Source organism: Chiloscyllium plagiosum, chromosome 37 (assembly GCF_004010195.1).
Source record: "Chiloscyllium plagiosum isolate BGI_BamShark_2017 chromosome 37, ASM401019v2, whole genome shotgun sequence".
In the NCBI taxonomy this organism is placed as follows: Eukaryota; Metazoa; Chordata; class Chondrichthyes; order Orectolobiformes; family Hemiscylliidae; genus Chiloscyllium; species Chiloscyllium plagiosum.
The window spans coordinates 32356203-32379368 of NC_057746.1; the positions used below are offsets into that span (position 1 = coordinate 32356203).

General features: G+C 44.1%; 1 protein-coding gene across 2 annotated transcripts in view; it reads right to left on the reverse strand.

Annotated features, from left to right (window-relative positions):
- LOC122541479 (carcinoembryonic antigen-related cell adhesion molecule 6-like) overlaps positions 1-23166 on the reverse strand; it is a 163129-nt gene that overhangs the window by 89324 nt on the left and 50639 nt on the right. The window contains exons 3-5 of one of the 2 annotated variants that reach the window (XM_043678277.1): positions 14921-15220; positions 9551-9814; positions 2230-4248 (exon numbers count right to left, since the gene is read on the reverse strand). In XM_043678277.1, the coding sequence (XP_043534212.1) occupies positions 4247-4248; positions 9551-9814; positions 14921-15220 (566 nt within the window). In that variant the 3' untranslated portion in view covers positions 2230-4246. Of the gene's footprint in view, positions 1-2229; positions 4249-9550; positions 9815-14920; positions 15221-23166 lie in introns of those variants that run through there. The other variant, XM_043678276.1, reaches the window with a different exon arrangement.

The following is a 23166-nucleotide window of genomic DNA, read 5'->3' on the forward strand; positions in this document are numbered from 1 at the left end:
TTAAACTGGTACTCACGCTTAACTTCTCCTTCCAATTCTCCCACTTCCTCCAAACCGACGGGGTAGCCATGGGCACCCACATGGGCCCCAGCAATGCCAGCCTCTTTGTCAGGTGCATGGAACAGTCCATCTTCTGCAGTTACACTAGCGCCTCCACCTTTTCCTCCGCTACATCGATGATTGAATCACTGTTACCTTGAGCTCCCATGAGGAGGTTGAACAGTTCATCAACTTTACTAACACCTTTCACCCTGACCTCAAATTCACCTGGACCATCTCTGACACCTCCCTCCCCTTCCTGGACCTCTCCATCTCCAGCAACTGACTAACCATGGACATCTACTACAAACCCACGGACTTCCTCAGCTACCTGGAGTACACCTCCTCTCATCCTGCCTCCTGTAAAAGTGCCATCCCTTATTCCCAATTCCTCTGCATCTGACCAATTCCACCATAGAAAATCCCAGATTGCCTACTTCCTCAAAGGCCACAATTTTCTCCTCTCGTGTGGTCGACAATACCCTCCAGCACATCTCCTCCACTTACCGCACTTCTGCCCTTGAACCCTACCCTTCCCAATGCAATAAGGACAGAACATCCTCACCTTCCACCCCACCAACCTTCTGAAACAGCACATCATCCTCTGCCACTTCCTCCACTTACAAACAGACACCCCCCACACCCCCAATAGGGATATATTTCCCTCTCCACCCCTATCACTCTTCCAGAGAGACCATTCCCTCCGCAACTCTATTGTCAGATCCACGCACCCCCACCATCCCTTACCCCACTCACGGCACCTTCCCCTGCCACCGCAGGAAATACGAAATCTCTGTCCACACCACCCCCTCACATCCATCCAAGGTCCAAAAGGATCCTTCCACATTCAAAAGAAATTTACCTGTACTTCCACAAATGTCATCTACTGTATCCGTTCCACCTGATGTTGTCTCCTCTACATCGGGGAGACAGAATGCCAACTTGTGAATCATTTCAGAGAACATCTCTGGTATAGCTGTACCAACCAATCCCACCATCACATGGCTAAACACTTAAACTCCCTCTCCCACTCCACTAAAGACGTGCAGGTCCTGGGCCTCCTCCATCACCAAACACTAACCACCTGACACCTGGAGGAAGAACACCGCACCTTCCACCTTTGGGACCCTGTAACCACATGGGGTTAATGTGGATTTCATCAATTTCCTCATTTCCCCTCCCCGACCTTATCCCAGTCCCTAACCTCCAACTCTGTACTGCCCTCTTGACCTGTCTATCATCTTTCCCATCTATCTGCTCCACCCTCTTCTCTGACCTATCACCTTCCCCGCCCCCCACCTTCATTCCCAGCTACCTTCCCCCCAGCCACACACCCTTCCCACTTATCTCTCAGCCCTCCCAGCCCATAAGCCTAATTCCTGATGAAGGGCTTATGCCCGAAACGTCGATTCTCCTGCTCCACTGATGCTGCCTGACCTGCTGTGCTTTTTCAGCACCACACTCTTGACTCTGATGTACAGCATCTGCAGTCCTCACTTTCTCCCATCTTTTCATTATGATGATTCATTTTTTCTTAAGGGGGGAGGTATTATGTAGTTGAAGGTGTGTACTGTACCTTTAAAAGAGAGTGAATGTTGTTTTACACTGAGAGCTTATAAACACCCGTCATTTGACTAGCTAGCAGCCTCAGGGTATACTGGAAAATTGAAAATATGTAACATTTGGCTGTGAAATAGTTACCTGAGTTGTTCTGACAACAATTTGAATCTAACTAATAAGTTTCAATTATGCTCCAGGATATTAAAACCCAATCGAGTTTGAATTCCTTGATTTGCCAACCTCAAACCAATGAGACAATCTGATGTTTAGGGTATAAAGAAGCAGACATTTTGAAAGTTAAACAGAGAGTAAACTCCCATTGAGAGTAAACTACATCGAGAGAGACTGCCATTCATAACACTCTTGATCAAAGGTCCCTTTTTCATATGAAACATCTTTGCAGTAAAAGACAGAAGACGACCCAGGGAGATATTCAGCCGAAAGAAGGAGGACACCAGAGATGACAGCCACTGTGTGGTTTTGAAATTAAGTTGATGGAGTTTTATGGGAACAGTATATTGTTGGAGGCAGATAACAAACATTTAAGTGAAAAGAGGCTTAGATTTGTAAATAGTTGTTGTTTAATGTTCACTTTTAGAGTGATACTTTTTTCTTTAAATAGTGGAATTTGGGAGTTCTTTGCCACTCATATTTTAACAGATTACGAGGCGAAGAGAGCTTTTCTGAGTGTTTAGTTTAATTCACAGAAGGGTTCACAGCCGTGTCAATAATAACATTGATGCAAAGTACCTATTCAGTTCCTCCATGATTTCTCTGTTCCCCATTACTACTTCTCCAGCCTCATTTTGCAGCATCCATTGATCACTCTTGCCACTCTTACCTTTCAGATATCTTGAAAGTCTCTTGCATTTATCTTTATATTATTGGCTAGTTTACACTCATATCTCAACTTTTCCCTCCTTCGTACTTTCTTAGTTATCTTCTGCTGGTTTTTAAAGGCTTCCCACTAATCTTTACAGCATATGTTACATGCACTACAATGATGTCAATAGTACCCACTGGTAAGCAAAAGAGAATTTTATCAAACAAAGAAATGTGAATATGGAAATATGAAACTAAAATAGAAATTGCTGGATAAACTCCGCAGTTCTGGTAGCATCAGTGGAGAGAGAAACAGAGTTGATATTTCAGGTGCAGTGACCCTTCTTCATTACACTTTTAATGTCTTTTACAAAGGGAGAAATATGAAGGTGCACTCTATGTGAAAAGAATTTTGCACATTGTGTGGAATGCTATAGAATCTTAGAAACCCCACTGTGTGGAAGGAGGCCATTTGCCCGTTCGACCCTCTGAAGAGCAACCTACCCAGATGCAACCCCTATCCTATCCCTATCACCCTACATTTCCCATAACCTACATATCCCTGGACACCAGGGACAATTTAGCATGGCCAATCTACCTAAACTGCACATCTTTAGAGTATGGAGGAAGCTAGAACACCCGGAAGAAACCGACGCAAATACAAGAAGAATGTACAAACTCAACAAATGGTCACCCAATTGTTGGGCGAATTGAATGCAGGTCCTTGGCATTGTGGGGCAGCACTGCTGACCACTGAGCCACTGTCTCACCAATCCTGAAAATAAAAGTGCTTCTTGTGAAGAGCGTTGATCAGTTGAACATATCAGTACACATTGTGAACAATCATTTGAACATATGGGTCGCAATCTTAGACACAAATAGGTCAACTATTAGATACATAAATCTTGGATTGTGAAGGAATTTGTACTCACAGCTGAATATATTATTGAACATCATTGGTTTCTGTTTGTTGAATAGATTAATGCCTATCAGTTAAGTTTATTTATGCATGTCATGTGAACACATCAATACCAGTCAGGTGAACACATTAGTGACAACCAAATGAACACATCGATGTCTGTCAGTTAAACACATCGATACCCATCAGGTAAAAATATCAGTGCCAGTCAGATGAACACATCTATATCAGCAAAGTGAACATATTGATGCCCGTCAGGTGAACACATTGATGCCCATCTTGTGAGCACATCAATATTTGTCAGGTAAATGGTTCAATATCTGTCAGGTAAACACATTGATACCCATCAGGTGAATACATGTATGTAAGCCAAGTGAACACATCAATGCTTGTCAGGTAAACACATTGATGCCCATCGGGTGAACACATCCATATCCGTCAAGTAAACACATTGTTAACCATCAGGTGATCACATCTCTGTCAGTCAGATCAACACATCAGTGCCAGTCAGATGAACACATTGGTGCCAGTCAAGTGTGTACATCGATATCTATCATTGACACTCATCAGATGAACACTTCTTTATCAGTCAGATGAACATATCGCTGCTAGTCAGGTGAACACTTCAGTGTCAGTCAGGTAAGCACACCTGTGTCAGTCAGATGAACACATCCATGTCAGTCAAGTGAAAAGATATCGGTGTCAGTCAGGTGAACGCATCATTGCCAGTCAGGTGAGCACATCAGCCCTGGTCAGATGAACACATCAGTGCTGATCACGTGTGTGACAGCAGTTTTCAACTCATGTGACGGGGTCTTTGTGATTAAATGGCTGCCGACAATCCTTGACCCCTCATTCACTCATTCTCTCATATGTTGCTGGAGCAGAACACAGCACCAAAGGAAATTCTAGAGGGTAATTTAGATTTAGATTTAGATTAGATTACTTACAGTGTGGAAACAGGCCCTTTGGCCCAACAAGTCCACACCGACCGTCCGAAGAATAACCCACCCAGACCCATTCCCCTACATTTACCCCTTCACCTAACACTAGGGGCAATTTAGCATGGCCAATTCACCTAACCTGCACATTTTTGGACTGTGGGAGGAAACCGGAGCACCCGGAGGAAACTCATGCAGACATGGGGAGAACGTGCAAACACCACACAGTCTTTAGTAAAGATCAGGTTGGGACTGAACTTTAATGTGTGGTAGATATGGGTGGAGTTGAAGGCCAGAGGAATGACTTGGCATTCTAATGTCCAAACTCACATTCCGAAAGGATATATGGGGAAAACACCCTGTCGTGGGAATTCTGTCCCCCAGTTCCTAAACGCAATTCCATTGGTAAAGTGCATGACAAGGACCCAAGGCCACAGTCTTAGAGTAAAGGAAAGACTTTTTAGAATGGAGATAAGGAGAATTTTTTTCAGACAGAGAGTGAATCTATGGAATTCAATGCCACAGAAGGCTGTGGAGACAAGGTCATTGAGCATATTTAAGACAGAGATAGATGGGTTCTTGATTGTCAAGGGTTATGGGGAAAAAGCAGGAGAATGGGGTTGAGAAACTATCAGCCATGGTTGAATGGCGGAGAGACTTGAAAAGGTTGAATAGCCTATCTTAGAACGTAGAACAGTTCTAAGCCCTTCGGCCCTCAATGTTGTGCAGACCTTTTATTTTACAGGAGAATGGGGTTGAGAAACTATCAGCCATGGTTGAATGGCGGAGAGACTTGAAAAGGTTGAATAGCCTATCTTAGAACGTAGAACAGTCCAGGCCCTTTGGCCCTCAATGTTGTGCAGACCTTTTATTTTACTCTAAGATCAGACTAACCGACATACCCTTCATTGTACTATCTTCCATGCACCTATCCAAGAGTCACTTAAATGTCCCTAATGTATCTGACTCTACTACCACCACTGGCAGTGCATTCCACGTACCCACCACTCTCTGTGTAAAGGAAAGACCTCTGATACCTCTTTTAAACCTTCCTCCAATCACCTTTAAAATTACGCCCCCTCGAGATAGCCGTTTCTGCTATGGGAAAATGTCTCTGGCCAACTACTCTATCTATGCCTCACATCATCTTGTACACCTCCCATCTTTCCTTGCTCCAAGAGAAAAGTCCTAGCTCCCTCAACCTTTCTTCATAAGACATGCCCTCCAGTCCATGCAGCATCCTGTTCAATCTCCTCTGCACCTTTCTAAAGCTTCCACATTCTTCCTATAATGAGGCAACCAGAATGGAACACAATATTCCAAGTATGACCTAACCAGGTAGTGCTCTATGGCACTACAGGATAACCTCATGGCTCTTAAACTCAATCGCCCTGCTAATGAAACCCAATACACCATACACCTTCTTGACAACCCTATCAACTTGGGTGGCAACTTTGAAAGATCTATAGACATGAAGCCCATGATCTCTTTGTTGCTCCACACTGCCAAGAATCCTGCCTTTAACCCTGTATCGTGCTTTCAAATTCAACCTTCCAAAATGATCACTTCACACTCTTCCAGGTTGAACTCTATCTGCCACTTTTGCCCGAAACGTCGATTTTCCTGCACCTCGAATGCTGCCTGACCTGCTGTGCTTTTCCAGCACCACTCTAATCTAGACTCTGATCTCTAGCATCAGCAGCCCTCACTTTTGCCTTTGTCTATCTGCCACTTATCAGCCTTGTTCTGCATCCTGTCAATAAATATCCTGCTGCGACTTACAACAGCCCTCCACACTATCCACCACTCCATCAACCTTCATATCACCAGCATACTTACTAACCCATCTTTCTACTTCCTCATCCAAGTCAGTTATAAGTATCACAAAGAGCAGAGGTCCCAGAACCTATCCCTGCCAAACATCACAGATCACTGAGCTCCAGGCTGAAAACTTTGCATCTACCACCAATCTATGTCTTCTATTGGTTGGCCAATTCTGTATCCAGACAGCCAGATTTCCCTGTATCCCATGCTTCCTTAACTTTGGATAAGCCTACCAAGGGGAACCTGAACAAACGCCTTGCTACAATCCATGCATGCCACATCCACTGCTCTACCTTCATCAATGTGTTTTATCACATCCTCAAAGAATTCAATAAGGTTTGTGAGGCATGATCTGCCTCTTGCAAAGCCATGCTGACTATCTCTGATCAAAATATGGTTTTCCAATTAAACATAAATCCTGTCCCACAGAATCCTCTCCAATAATTTGCCCACCACAGACGTAAGACTGAGTGGTCTGTAATTCGCAGGATTATCCCTATTCCCTTTCTTGAACAAGGGAATAATTTGGCACTACTCCAGTGCCCAGTGAGAGTGCAAAGGTCATTGTCAATGGCACAGTAAACTCTTCCTTTGCTTCCTTTAGTAATCTTGGGTATATTCCATCTGGCCCAGGGAATTTATCGATCCTTATGTTTTTTTCAAAATTTTCAGCACATCCTTCTTCTTAACATCAAGCTGTTTGAGCACATCAGTCTGTTTCACGCTGTCCTCAGAAATGTCAATGTTTCTCTCAGGAGTGAATACTGAAGCAAAGTATTCATTAAGGACATCCCCTACCTCCTCCAACACCAGGCACAAGTTCCCTTCACTCTCCTTGATCGGACCTACCCTCACTCTGGATGTTTGCTTGTTCCTCACATGAATGTAGAATGCCTTAGGGTTTTCCTTAATTCTACCTGCTACAGCTTTCTCATGCCCACTTCTCGCTTTTCTACGTCCATTCTTCAGTTCCTTCCTGGCTACTTTGTAACTTCTAAAGTCCTGACTGATCTTTCCCTCCTCAACCTAAAGTAAGCTTCCTTTTTCCTCTTGCCTAGATGTTCCACATCCCTTGTCACCCAAGGTTCTTTCAACCTACCATCCCTTCCTTGCCTCAGTGAACAAACTTGTCTAGCATTGTCAGCAAGTGCTTCCTAAACAACCTCCAAATTTCTGTGTACTTTTCCCTGAGAATATCTGTTCCCAATTGAGGCACCTCAGTTACTGCCCTAATAGCATTGCAATTCTCCCTCCCTCAATTAAATACCTTCCTCACACCATGTGCTCCTATCCCTCTCTGTGAATATAGTAAAGGTTAAGGAGTTGTGATCACTACCATCGAAATGCTCTCCCACCAAGTGATCTGAAACCTGACATGGTTCGTCGCCAAGCACCAAATCCAATTTGGCCTCCCCTCGAGTCAGTCTTTCTACACATTGAATCATGAACCCTTCCTGGACACATCTGACAAAAACTGCTCCATCTAAACTATTTGAACTAAGAAAGTTCCAATCAATATTTGGGAAGTTAAAGTCACCCATGCAGTAATGCATGTAATCAATGTAATGCAGTAATCAATGCAGTAATCAATGTAATGGAGGAAGAGTTGGGACAGTACAGGTGTATGTACTGAAGACAGACTGCTCAATATAACCGACAAAGAGGCAGATGCCCATGGCCACCCTCCGGATTTAGAGAAAGTGAGAAGAATTGAAAGAAAAGTTATTGAGGGTGAGGACTACTTCAGTGAGGTGGAGGAGGGTATAAGTGGGGGTGGAACTAGATGGGTCTGTTGGAGAGGAAATAATTGAGGGCCTGCAAGCCATCATTCCGAAGATGAAGTGCTGGGGCCAGGGAACTGGAAATGTTCCGAAGAGGTGGAAGGCATGATTTGCATCCTGGATATAGGTGCCAAATGCCTGGACCAATGGAGAGGAAATGGAGTTGAGATAGGAAGAAATTAGTTTGGTGTGGCAGGAACGTGCGGAGACAATGGGTCAGCTGGGGAAGTTGGGCTTGTGGATCTTGGGGAGCAGGTAGAACTGGGCAGTTGGGGCTGGGGAACTGTGAGGTTGGAGGCAGTGGAGGACAGCTCACTGAAGGCGATGAGACCATGGACAGTGTGGGAGGTGGTGGCTTGATGGGCGATGGTGCAGCCATGGTCAAGGTGTTGGAGAGCTGGCGTTCGGCGTCTGCAACAGTGAGGTCTGTCCTCTGGACTACCATCGCCTCACAAGTTTAATAGTGAAGCAGGGATTGGTGTGGAGAGAGTGCAGTGGAGCGCAATTCCTCTGCCTCAATCACTTCTGCTCTGACAGGGAGACATGCCACTGCAAAGCATCCCAGGTGTCCTACTATTTCAAACAACACTTTCTTCCCCCCTCTGTCATCCAGACAGCCCTCACTGCATCTCCTCCTTTCCCCGCTCCACACTCACCCCTCTGAATGTGCAGTAGTGCTCCACTCACTCCGCATAACCAAAAAAGATGCAACAACTGTCTGTACACCAACACCCTGAACTCTATCCAGGGCTCTAAACAGTCCTTCCAGGTGAGACAAAGGTTCACCTGCATCTCCTCCAACTTTGTCTACTACATCCGGTGTTTCCAATGTGGTCTTCTCTACATTGGTCGAAGAGTGGGGTGCTGGAAAGGCACAGCATCCGAGGAGTCCTAACCCTAACCTGCTCCTCAGGTCCTGCCTGAACGGCAGCATCACACCTTTTCCAGCACCACACTCTTCGACTTTGATCTCCAGCATCTCCTCGCTTCCTACATCAGTGAGACCAAATGTAGACTAGGTGACTGTTTCGCCGAGCATCTTTGCCTGGTCTGAAATGGCTAACCTAACCTCCCGGTCACTGCCCATTTCAATTCTCCCTCCGACTCCCCATCCAACATGTTCATCCTTGGTCTCCTCCTCTGCAGTTCGGACGAACAACACCTTATCTTCCGCCTGGGCAGCTTACAACCTAAAGGATTTAACACTAAGTTCTCTAAATTCAAATAACATTACCACCCATCCCCCAGCTCTCTTTCCAGCCACAACTCCTCTTTTCTATTCCATCTATCAACCTTCCCTTCCAGTGATCAACAGGATCCATCCCTCCCATCAACCGACCAGCGTGTACCCACCATCTGTGTCCATCTATCACTACCTCACCATTCCGCTACCTCACTCTCCCCACATCCCTCCCCCACACTGCCTTTATCTGTCGCTCCCCCTACACCCACATCTCGTCCTGAAGAAGGGTTAATCGCAGAAATACTGACTTCGCCACCTCCTGGCTTGCTGTGTACTTCCAGCTTTTTGTCTACTTAGGACGCATGCTGAATTACATACGCTTTTGGAGAAATCATTCCATTTTTCAATTCTGATATAAAAACAGTGCATTACAAGAAAGTGACACCTTTCCACAATAGAGAGAAAAGCTTGACATACTCACATTTGACTGTCAGCTCATAAAAGGCGCTGGATTCACTGAACGGGTTTTGTATGAAACAACCGTATATGCCAGAATCTGATTTCTGTGCGTTTTTGATGACCAAAGTTGTGTTATTATTGATCAATGTGTATCGGGTATTAGAAGCACCTCCTGTTATTGCAAGCCATCTGACAGACTGGATGTTCCCTGATAATATACAGGTTAATGCAATAATACTGTCTTCCAGGCTGGAATTGCTGGATATGTCAGGTTCATCAAGCTGTTCTGGAAAGAGATGAAACAGAATTTTAATACTCAGGAGTGAGTGCTAACTCACATGGTCCTTCCACAGTCATAGTCTGGGTCAGAAGCTAATTCCTGGAGAACAATGTGGTGTAAAGACACAATTGCAATCAGCAAGTCTCCAACCAAATCCACTCACAAGACACAAACCACTTCAGGGAACCATGAAAATGGTCACTGTTGAAAATGGACACAATAAGGTATGTGGCAAACGCATGTTGATGGAGCTGAGATTGGAACCCTGCAAATCCTTCAGCTATCATTTGCAAATCAGATTAGATTCCCTACAGTATGGAAACAGGCCCTTCGGCTCAACAAGTCCACACCAGCCCTCCAAGCAGTAACCCACCCAAATCCATTCCCCGACCCTATATTTATCCTTGACTAATGCACCTACACTACGGACAATTTAGCATGGCCAATTCACCTGACCTGCATATCTTTGGATTGTGGGAAGAAACCTATGCAGACACGGGGAGAATGTGCAAATTCAACACAGTTTTTCCAAGGCGGGAATTGAACCCAGGTCCCTGGTGCTGTGAGGCAATAGTGCTAACCACCATGCTAACTCTCAGCCACTGTGCCAACCTGGAATTGGAAATTAAACTCTAGCTATTGGGCACAGAGAGATCTGGATGAGACACATATCTAACCTTGTGGAGATCTGCAGGTCTCTGTTCAGTACACTGGTCTGAACTGATCCAGTCTGAATAGTCTGTGCCCTGAAATCACTGGGAGCTGCTGGAAGCTTGGGTTTGAACCTGTTAGTGATTCATGCTGAAATGTGTAATGGCTGGGAATGCTACATTTGTCTTTCATATGTGAACACTAATTCTGGAAGGAAACACTCAAGTGGGGTGGCACGGTGGCTCAGTGGTTAGCACTGCTGCCTCACAGTGACAAGGACCTAGGTTTGATTCCAGCTGCAGGCAACTGTCTGTGTGGAGTTTCCACATTCTCCCTGTGTCTGCGTGGGTTTCCTCCCATAATCCAAACATATGTAGGTCAGGTAAATTGGCCATCCTAAATTGTCCATAGTGTTAAATGTATTAGTCAGGGGTAAATATAGGGTACAGGAATGGGTCTGGGTGGGTTACTCTTCAGAGAGTTGGTGTGGACTTGTTGGGCCAAAGGGCCTGTTTGTATACTGTAGGTAATCTAATCTAAAAAAAGTGAGGTCTCAGAAAAAGTCATGGACTTGAAAGGTGTTTCTCTCTGTACACATGCGACCAACCTGGTGGATATTTGGGGTTTTTATTTTAGCTTTCTGTTGTTTATTATGTTTTGATTTGTGTTACGATAAGTGGATTGTGAGTTCTATCAAATGGTTTTGAGGAGAAGGCAGGAGGTGCTTCATGAAATATGAGCAGGAGCTGCAAATGTGGAAGACTCAATAGCCAGTAGTTTAAAACAGAGCTAATTGGTTCTCAATTCTGAATATCAATGACACAATTATAGCATCCCATTCCTACACTTAGGGAGCCACTGTTCTGGCTCAGGATGAGAGAGAACAAATTCAAAGTTGGCCTTTCAGAGACATTGTTTGTGTCAGCTATAGTCTCGCACTCTGTCCAGGAGTTCATACTGCTTCAATAATAGGCCACTAAGGGCTGTATAAATCAACTTCTATCGAATAGTCTCAGCCCAGTCTCTGTACTAGCACCACACCGAGCAGCAGTAAAGTGGAGAAAAGCTGAAGTTGACCATATAAAGAAAAGGAACACAACCAACACCTCGCTTCATCCCTGAGTGAAGAATTTTGACCCAGTATTTCCTTCTGTGAGAAGTGAGAGAATGGTAGAGTAAAGCAGAAGTTGTGAGGAGAGCTATAGATGGAGAGAGGGAAAGGGAGATACAATGAGATGGAGAAAGGAAGAGGGAAAAATAAGTGTGAGAGGCTGGAAGGATACAGGAAAATATCAAGTGGAAAACAGAATCGGTAAGAGAGGGAGAGACAGGAATAAGTAAGACAGGGAATGTGCGATAGAGGAAATTGTAGAGGGGACATGAATATCTCTAGATTTCCTCAAAGCACTCCATTGAGAAAATGGGAAACCTCCAGGATTGCTGCAACAGTTTTTTAACTCATTTTGTCAGATAAATGCCCAGCATTTATTGCCCATCCCTCGCTGCCTTTGAGAAGGTGGTGGTGAGCTGCCTTTTTGAACTGCTCCAGTCCATTTGCTATAGGAGATCCACAATGCTCTTAGGGAGGGAATTCCAGGATTTTGACCCAGCAACATTGAAGAAATGGCAATAAATTTCCAAGTCAGGATGGAGAGTGGCTTGGAAGGGAACTTGAAGGTAGTAGTGTTCCCATGTATCTGCTGCCCTTGTCCTTCTAAATGGAAGTGGTTGTGGGTTTGAAAGGTACTGTCTGCAAAGTTTGATGAATTTCTGCAGTGCATCTTGTAGATAGTACACACTACTGTTACTGAGTGTCAGGAATGGAAGGAGTGGACGCTTGTGGATGTGGTGCCAATTAAGCACGCTGCTTTGTTATGGATGGTGTCAAGCTTCTTGGGTGTTGTTGGAGCCATCCAGGCAAGTGGGCAATATTTCATCACACTCCTGGCTTAAGTATTGTAAATGGTGGACAAGTTTTGGGGAGTCAAGAGGTGAGTTACTCGTCGCAGTGTTCTTAGAGTCTGACCTGCTCCTGTAGCCACTGTGTTTATATGGTGAGTCCAATTGGTCAATGATAATCGCCAGAATATTGACAGTGAAGACTAACACGTGATTGTGCTGGGAAGTGATGCTGACTGTGGTGAACAGCCACCCAGTACTCATGGTGCACAACAACAACTTATACTCATGTAACATCTTTAACATAATAAAATATCTCAAGGCATTTCACAGAGACATCAAACATAACATCAGAACAAACTGCATGAGGAGATGTTTGGATGGATGAGCGAAAGCTTGTTCAAAGTGGATAGTTATAAGATGTTCTTGTCGGAGGAAAGTGAGGGGGAGGTGGAGAGGAGTAGAGAAGGAATTCCAGATAGCTTAAGGCATGGCCATCAATGATGCAACAATAAAATTGAGGGATTGACGAGAGGGCAGAATTAGCGGTTTGTAGATATTGCAAAGGGATGCAGGGATGGAGGAGCTTGCAGAGATAGGAAATATCAAAGCCACAGAGTGATTTGAAAACAAAGATAAGAATTTTAAAATTGAGGAGGCAATGGTGTTGAATGAATGCAGGGACATGGACAGCAGAGTTTGAGATGACCTTGTTTCCAGAGGGTGAATTAGGGAAGTTGGTCAGGAGTGAGCTGGAATAGCCAGACATGGAGCTAACAGAACATGGATGGGATGAGCTGAGGCAAGATGAAAGTCAGTTGATGTTACTGAGATGGTAATTGATGGTCTTATTGAAGGTGCCAGTGTGTGGTTAAAACTCATTCTGGCAACAGGCATTCACTATAGAGACACAAAAAATATCACATCAAGAACTGATAAATCAGGAGCTGAAAGGGTGAGAGGAGCTTTTTTTAATTCATTTGTGGGACTTGGGTGTCACTGGCTGGCAGTATTAATAACACATCCATATTTGCCCTTGAGAAGGTAGTGGTGAGCTACCTTCTTGAATCGCTGCAATACACTTGCTGTGAATTGACCCACAATGCCAGAAGGGAGGGAATTCCAGGATTTTGACTCAACGACTGTGAAGACACAGTGGTATATTTCCAAGTCAAGGTTGTGAGTGGCTTGGAGGGGAACTTGCAGGTGTTGTTGTTCCCAAATACCTGCTGCCCTTGTCCTTCTAGATGGAAGTGGTCGTGGGTTTGGAAGGGTCAAGATTAGAGTACTGCTGGAAAAGCACAGCATGTGAGGCAACATCCGCGGAGCAGGAAAATCGACATCTCGGGCAAAAGCCCTTCATAAGGTATGAGGCTGAGAGCCTCCGGGATGGAGAGATAAATGGGAGGGGTGGGGGTGGGCAGAAGGTAGCTGAGAGTGCAATAGGTGGATGGAGATGGGGGTAAAAGAGATAGGTTGGAGAGGAAGGTTTCCTCTCCTCTCCAACCTATCACCTTTACCCCCATCTCCATCCACCTATTGAACTCTCAGCTACCTTCTCCTCAGCCCTACCTCCTCCCATTTATCTCTCCACACCCAAGGCTCCTAGTTTCATTGCTCGAAACACCAATTTCCCTGCTCCTCGGATGCTGCCCAACCTGCTGTGCTTTTCCAGCAGTACTCTAGTCTTGACTCTAATCTCCAGCATCTGCAGTACCCACTTTCATCTGGAGGTTTTGGAAGGTGCTATCTAAGGATTTTTGATGAATTTCTGCAGTGCATCTTATAGATAGTACACGCTGCTGCTACTGAGCACCGTTTGTGGAGGGATTGTAGATGTGGTACCAATTAAGCAGGTTACTTTGTCCTGGATAGTGTCAAGCTTCTTGAGTGTTGTTCGAGCTGCACCCATCCAGGTAAATGGAGAGTATTCCATCACACTCCTGACTTGTGCCTTGAGGATGGTGGATAGACTTTGTGGTGTCAGGTGGTGAGTTACTGCAGTATCCCTAGTCTCTGACCTGCTCTTGTAACCACTGTGTTTATGTGGTGAGTCCAGTTGAGTTCCTGCTCAATGGTAACCCCCAAGCATGTTGACAGTGGGGGATTCAGTGATTATGATACCATGACAGCAATTGCTTAAAATAATTGCAATTATAAGGGTAAGGTCCTGAGGAATTTAGTAGAACCAAAGGCCATTTTATATCTTAGGATGTTTCTGCTGAGATCAAAGGTGGAATGTTTCCCAGGGAGATGGATAGAGTGCGTGATAAGGGAGTAGAGTTTATGACGGGGCTGAAGACAATAACTTCAGTCTTCCCAATGTTTAATTCAAGGAAACTTATGCTAATCCAATACTGGATATGGGATAAGAAACCTGAGCATGGAGAGTGCAAGTGAAGGGTTGCTGCTGGTGGTATTTATGCAGCAGGTAAAGAATATCTCTCAGTTAGACTTCTATCCCTCTGTGCAGCAAATTACTTCAGAACAGATAAAGTAAAAAGAGACAAATCTTATTTAATTCAAGAAACATAATCAAATAGGCAATATGACTGTGCTTACTGAACACGTGGAGTGTCACTTCATTTATGACGCGAGCAAATCGACGGCTAATTAAATTGTAGATACCGCTGTCAGGTTCCTGTACATTCTGCAGTACAAAGGAGAAGTCTAGTGCTTCATACTGAATTCGATTTTTGTACTTCTTTCTGACTTCAACATTGGTTTTAGAATCTTTGGTAAACACTACAATGTCTGAACGTATGTGGTCAGAGAAAACCCAAACTACTCTTCTATAGTTTTGGGGATTATCTGGTCCTGGGAATTTAACATCACTTCCTGCAGCAGCATTAATGACTTTTCCTGGAACAGAGAGAAAATACGTTCGAGAGAATCATTGAAGAAACACCAGCACAGACTGGACAGGTCTCAGGAACTGCTGTTGAGACAGCACAGATCCTGACCCTGTCCCCATCACATTCCTAAAACCAGATAAACACTTGCTCTGACAGAATCCGAAATGGACTGACAAGACACGAACATTTTGAGCTGTATGCATTTTGAGTACAGGAGCAAGGAAGCCTTCTTGCAGCTGTACATGATCTTGAAGAGACCATGCCTGCAGTGGAATATGCGGTTTTAGTCTCCTTACTTAAGTAAAGATACACTAAAAGGAGAGATGCAAATGTTCACTACATCAATTCCTGGGATGGCAGGTTTGTCCTTTGATGAGAGGTTTGTTTGATTGGGCCTAAGTTCAATGGAGTTGAGAAGAATGAGCGTTGTGATGAAGCTGCTCCTTTAACAAGGTTATGCAGTCCTTGGCGTTTTTTTCAGAGGTTGTAAACAACACAGGCTCTGAAAGTCTGGGGGTTGAAGGGTTTTAAGGCCACTTGGTTTACAGAAAACAGATACTGCATCAGGTAGAAGGCTTTCAAGTTAAAAAAAACTTGCCAGTTCTCCCAGCTCAGTTTTTCTCTGATTTGGTTTCTTTGTAGCAGTGTGTGTGTGAATGAAGGCTTCTGGAACCGGGTCCCAGCTGGTTTTCTCTCTCTCTGACTTCTATCCTGAAAACATTTGTGTTTGATTTTACCTTTTGTGCCAAGGGGTGTTTATGGGGATTGGAACAGCATCCTTAAGTGGAATGATCTGTTGGGTTTATGGATTGGATAAGTTATTTGGTATTCAGTTTACTGTTCTTGGTGTTTCATTCAGTAATCTTGTAAATAAATTGTTTTAACACTAAGTGGTTTGACCAGCTGATTCTCTCCTGGAACTCTTCCATTTCTTTCCTTTTTCATTTATCTAAGTTAAGACTAAGTTAAGCTTCAGATTAAAAATGGCAGGAGATCTGTGAACCATGTTATGCTCCTCTTACTCTATGTGGGATTTCAGGGACACAGCTGACTCCTTCACGTGCAGGAAGTGTGTCCAGCTGCAGCTCTTGTTAGACTGCATGACAGCTCTGCAGCTGCGGATGGATTCTCACTTTGGAGCAGACGCGATGCTGAGGGGGTCGTGGAGAGCAAGTATAGTGAATTGGTCACATCGCAGATTAGGGTTGCAGAGGGAGAAAGAGAATGAATGACCAAAAGGCAGAGAAAGAGCAGGAAGGCAGTGCAGGTGTCCTCTGCAGTCATCTTCAAATCAGGACTACCTGTTGAGGGAGATGGCTCACTTGGGGAAGGCAACAGTAACCAGGTTCATGGCAATGTGGCTGGCTCTGCTGTTCAGAAAGGGGTGGGGCAAAACAATGGAAGGGCTATAGTCATAGGGGATTCAATTGTAAGGGGAGTAGATAGATAGCTCTGTGGTCGAAAACGAGACTCGTGAATGGTATGTTGCCTCCTTGAAGCATGGGTCAGGGATGCCTCAGATTAGCTGCAGAACATTCTGAATAGAGAGAGTGAACAGCCTGTTGTGGTGCATAAAGGTACCAATGATATAGGTATACAACAGGATAAGGGCCAACAAGTAGAATTTAGGGAGTTAGGTGCTGAGTTAATGAGTAGGACCTCAGAGGTAGTAATCTCAGGATTGCTACCAATGCCACGTGCTCGTCAGAGTTGAAATGAAAGAATATGCAGAATGAATGTGTGGCTTGAGAGATGGTGCAGGAGGGAAGGGTTCAGATTTTTGGGACATTGGGATCGGTTCTGGGGGAGATGGGACTATTACAAACTGGACAGTCTACACCTGGGCCGGTCAGGAACCAATGTCCTTGAGGGTGCTTTTGCTAATGCTGTTGGGGATGGTTTAAACAAATGCGTTAGAGGGATGGAAACCAAATGAGAGGTTAGTGGACAGTAAAGAGGTAGTAACTAAAGCCTGCAAAAAACTAGAGAATGACGTAAGCATGAATAAGGGGAATAGGGGCAGGCAATACATGATGAACGCTGAGGGACTGGTGGTCTGAGATGCATTTGTACTAATGCAAAAAGTTTAGTAGGTAAGGCAGATGAACTAAGAGCTTGGATTAGTATCTGAGAGTATGATGTTATTGCTATTACTGAGACTTGGCTGAAGGAAAGGCATAATTGGCAACTAAATATCCCAGGATATCGATGCGTCAGGCGGGATAGAGAGGAAGGTAAAAGGGGTGGAGGAGTTGTATTACTGGTCAGAAAGGATATCACAGCTGTGCTGAAGGAAGGTACTATGGAAGACTCGAGCAGTGAGGCAAGATGGACAGACCTCAGAAATAGGAAGGGTGCGGTAACAAGGTTGGGGCTGTATTACAGGCCTCCCAAAAGCAAGTGTGAGATAGAGGTACAAATATGTAAACAAACTATGGAAAGATGTAGAAGCAACAGGGTGATGGGGAAATGAGATTTTAGTTTTCCCAACATTGACTGGGAGTCACTTAGTGTGAAAGGTCTCGATGGAGCAGAATTTATAAGGAGCATCCAGGAGGGTTTTCCAGAGCAGTATGAAAATAGTCCAACTCGGGAAGGAGCCATACTGGACCTGATGTTGGAGAATAAGCCCTGCCAGGTGCTTTAAGTTTCAGTAGGGGATTACTTTGGGAATAGTGATCACAATTTCGTAAGTTTTAGGAGACTCATTGACAAAGACAAGAGTGGTCCTAAATGAAGAATGCTAAAATTGGGGGAAGGCCAACAATACCAAAATTTGGCAGGAGCAGGGGAATGCGGATTGGGAGCAGCTATTTGAAGGTAAGATCCACATTTGATATGTGGAAGGTTTTTAAAGAGAGGTTGATTAGAGTGCAGAACAGACATGTCCCTGTGAAAATGACGGACAGAAATGGCAACATTAGGGAAGCATGAGTGACAGGTGAAATTGTGAGACTAGCTCAGAGGAAAAAGGAAGCATGAATAAGGTCTAGGTGACTAAAGACAAACAAATGCGAGGTCTTGCACTTTGGAAAAAAGAATACAAGCATGGACTACTTTCTAAACGGTGAGAAAATTCGTAAAGCCAAAGTACAGAGGGATCTGGGAGTGCTAGTTGAGGATTCTCTAAAGGTAAACATGCAGGTTGAGTCCGTGATTAAGAAAGCGAATGCAATGTTGTCAATTATCTCGAGGGTTGGAATATAAAAGCACTGTTGTGCTGCTGAGACTTTATAAGGCTCTGGTTAGGCCCCATTTGGAGTACTATGTCCAGTTTTGGTCCCCACACCTCAGGAAGGACATCTGGCACTGGAGCATGTCCAGCGGAGATTCACACAGATGATCCCTGGAATGGTAGGTCAAACATATGAGGAACGGCTGAGGATCCTGGGATTATATTCATTGGAGTTTCTTGATGTCACAAGGAATTAAGGGCTACGGGGAGAATGCGGATAAGTGGAGTTGAAATGCCCATGATTGAATGGCGGAGTGGACTCGATGGGCCGAATGGCCTTACTTCCGCTCCTATATCTTATGGTCTTATAAAGCTTTAGAAGAATATCAGGAATGTAGGGCCAATCTGAAATGAGGAATTAAGAGGGCTGAAAGGGATCATGCAATATCTTTAGCCAACAGCATTAAAGAAAATCCCAAAGCCTTTAATTTGTATATAAAGGATAAGAGAGTAACTGGAGAAAGGTTCGGCCCACACAAGCACAAAGGAGGAAGGTTATGCATGGAGTCAGAGAAAATGGGTGAGATTCTTAATGAGTACATTGCATCAATATTCACCGAAGATAGGGACATGATGGATATTGATGTTAGGGATAGATGTTTGATTACTCTAGGTCAAGTCAGCATAAGGAGGGAGGAAGAATTGGATATTCTAAAAGGCATTAAGGTAGACAAGTCCCCATGTCCAGATGGGATCTATCCTGGGTTACTGAGTAAAGCGAGAGAGGAAATAGCTGGGGCCTCAACAGATATCCTTGCAGCATCCTTGAACACGGGTGAGGTCACGGAGGACTGGAGAATTGTTAATCTTGTCCCCTTGTTTGAGATCATCCAGGTAATTATAGACCGGTGAGCCTGACGTCAATGGTAGGGAAGCTGCTGGAGAAGATACTGAGGGATAGGATCCATTTACATTTGGAAGACAATAGGCTTATCAGTGATAGGCAGCATAGTTTTGTGCGGAGAAGGTCATGTCTTACCAACTTAATAGAATTCGTTGAGGAAGTGACAAAGTTGATTGATGAGGAAGGGCTGTAGATGTCATATGCATGGACTTCAGTAAGGCGTTTGATAAGGTTCTCCATAGTAGGCTGACGGAGGTGAAGTTGCATGGGGTCCAGGGTGTACTAGCCAGATGGATAGAGAACTGGCAGGGCAACAGGACACAGAGAGTAGTAGTGGAAGAGAGTTTCTCAAAATGGAGACCCAGTGGTGTTCCACAGGTTTCGTGCTGGAACCACTGTTGGTTGTGATTTACATATATGATTTGGAGGAAGGTATAAATGGCCTGGTTAGCAAGTTTGCAGATAACATTAAGATTGGTGAAGTATCAGATAGTGAAGGGGACTGTCAGAGAATACAGCAGAATATAGATAGATTGCAGAGAAATGGCAGGTGGAGTTCAATCTGGGCAAATGCGAGGTGATGCAATTGAACAGCAAGCTATACAGTAAATGGAAAAGTCCTGGGGAAAATTGATGTACAGTGAGATCTGGGCTATTGGGTCCATTGTACCCTGAAGGGGGCAATGCAGGTCAGAGTAGTCAAGAAGGCATATGGCATGCTTTCCTTCAATGGACGAGGTACTGAGTACAAGAGTTGGCAGGTCACATTACAGTTGTATAAGACTTTGGTTCGGCCACACTTGAAATACAGTTCTTTTCGCCGCATTACCAAAAGTATGTGGATGCTGTGGAGAGGATACAGAGGCGGTTTACTAGGATATTGCCTGATATGGCGGGCACTGGGTACAAAGAGAGGTTGAGTAGATTAGAACTATTTTCATTAGAAAGACGAAAATTGAGGCGGGACCTGATTGAGATCTATAAAATCATGAGAGGTACAGACAGGGTGGACAGTAGGAAGATTTTTCCCAGTTTTGGGGACTCAATCATGAGGGGTCAGGAGTTCAAAGTAAGAGGGAAAAGTTTAGGGGAGATATGCGTGGAAAGTTCTGCACACAGAGGGTGGTGGGTACCTGGAACACATTGCCAGCGGAGGTGATAGAGGCAGTGGAGGTGGTAGAGCTCGACAGTGTCATTTAATATGGATCTAGACAGATACATGAATGGGCAGAGAGCAGAGGGATATAGACCCTGAGAAAATAGGTGAGAGGTTTAGATTGAGGATCTGGATCGGCACAGGCTTGGAGGGCTGAAGGACCTGTTCCTTTGCTGTAACTTTCTTTGTTCTTTGTTATACCCACTTTACACCTGCTTAAAACAACTATAAAAGTTGGGTCTGGGCTACCTTCTTTAAAAGTTTTGAGGGGTCTGGTCTGGTCCATATGAGATTGGGAACTCGTCTGGGGTTTTTTCTGGGATTAGTTGTTGGACTTGAAGGCAGCGATTGGTAGGTAGGTGTGAGTGTCTTTTAGTCCAATTGTTGATTTGGTTGGTTTAGACACCGCTTGGGATAGCAATTGCTCTTTCAGTCACCAAGAGTTTCCCGAGGGTGGAGGAAGTGACTTTGGGGGGTTTTACAAAAGGTGATTAAGGCCAAGATGCTGGAATTAGCAGACAAGCTGGAGCTGGAGCTGCCTCCTTCCGTGAGGAAAGAAGATAGTTACAGCAGTAGCTCAGCATTTAAATTTGCTGAATACACCATCAGAATTTTGAGACTTGACTAAAATTCAATTGAAAATGAAGCAAACTGGGTTAGAGGCAAAAGACAAGGAATTATGATTAAAAGCAGAGAGAAAACGAGAGTGAGTTTAAACTTTGGAAATTAGCACTTAGGAAAGTCAGCTTAAAAGGATGGAGACGAAGACTGAAGATAAGCTTAGTGTGAAAAAGAGTGAAGATGAGCAAACCTATGGTATTCAAAAGCGTGGTGAGAAACTGTTTAAATATATTCAAGCATTGCCTAGATTTGCTGACAAAGATGTGGAAGCCTTTTTATCTCATCTGAAAAAGTAGCTAAACCAATGCGGTGGCCAGTGATTATGTGGGTTTTGTTGATCCAAATGAAACTTGTAGGTAGAACTAATGAGGTATTCGCATCACTATCAGAGGAGGGATCTGGGGCATATGAGGAGGTGATGGAAGCCATCTTGAGTACACATGGGCTTCTGCCAGAAGCCGACAGAAAACGTTTCAGGAATCTAAGGAGGCACCCTGGTCAAAACTACATTGAGTTTGACAGGATCAAACAAAGTAATTTTATTTGGTGTTTAAGAGCATTAAAAAAAAAACAAACCTATGATGCTCTTAAAGAGACAATTATTTTGAAGGAGTTCAAAACTTCACTTCCTGAAGTCGGAAGAACACATGTGGAAGAGCAGAGAGTTAAAATGGCAAGACCAACAGCTGAAATGGCTGATTATGACGTTGGTCCATGAAATAGAGTGTGGCTTCCAGAATCAATTTCAATCCATGAGGGATAGAAACTGTGGAAAAGAGAAATCCTCACGTGGAAAGGGAAAGATAGATCTATGAAGATTATAAGGATAACTTCCCACAGAGTAAAAAGGAAACCCTTGAAGGGGACAGAGAAGTTAAAAAGCTCCGGTGTTTTCACTGCAATAAAATAGGCTACGTGAAATCACAGTGTTGGTGGGTTAGGAGAAGCATTGAGAAGCCAGATGTAGGAAAACAGGATAAGCCAGTGAATTTTGGTGGAGTAGTAACAGAAAGCACAGTGGAGGCTACAAAGCTGCATCAGAACGTACAAGCTGGTCAGAGGTTGGTTAAGGAGGAAGTGCCAGATCTTCTTAAACCATATATCTGCGAAGGTAAAGTTTATTCGCATAGGCCAGGAGCAGCAGGTAAAGAAGTTAAAATATTAAGAAACACAGGATGCTCTCAGTTTGTGATTCTGAAATATGAGGAGATATGTACTTGTAAAGGACGATTGCCAGAAAAAGTGCTAGTAACGGAAATTCACGGTGAGACAAGAAGCACTCAATTATGTAAAGTGAGATTAGAGTGTCCAGAGAAGAGTGGAGAACTCGTAGCAGGTGTACTGGACAAACCTGCAGCTCCAGGAATAGAGTTTGCCCTTGCTAATTATATAGCTCATTCACCAACAGGAGTGCTGCCTACTGTAGTTGAAAAGCCAGTGGAAACCTAGGCAACTACAGCAGGACACATATCCTGGAATTTTTCCTGACTGTGGTAACGAGGTCACAAAGTCACCAGCTGAAACAGGAGAGATCAAAGAGTACGGATAAGAGAGTTGAAGTGGACTTAGCAGAGGCCCTGTTTGATCAGATGGTTGACACAAACCAGGAGCAAATAGATGACAATGCAGACATCTTTGGCTCAGATAAATTAACTTACTTACAGCAGTGTGTGTGTATTTGGCAATTGTATCAAAAGGTATACACAGATAAGGAATCCAAATGTATGCCTGAATGTCATTACCTTAAAAATGACGTCTTAATGAGGAAATAGAAACCATTCCATTTTAACGCAGATGAGAAATGGGCAGAAGTTCAACAAGTCGTATTGCCGGTTGCTTATAGAATGGAGGTGTTGTGACAGGCGCATGAGCCACCACAAGAAGGTCATTTAGGAGTGAGAAAAACTCAAGCTAAAATACCAAAATGTTTTTACTGGCCCTGGACTGCACAAGGATGCAGTTGAATATTGCCAGAAATGTCATACATGTCAGGTAATTGGAAAACCACAGGCAGTAATAAAGCCTGCACCTTTAATACCTATTCCTGCATATGAGGAACCTTTTACAAGAGTCTTAATTGATTGCATAGGTCCCCTG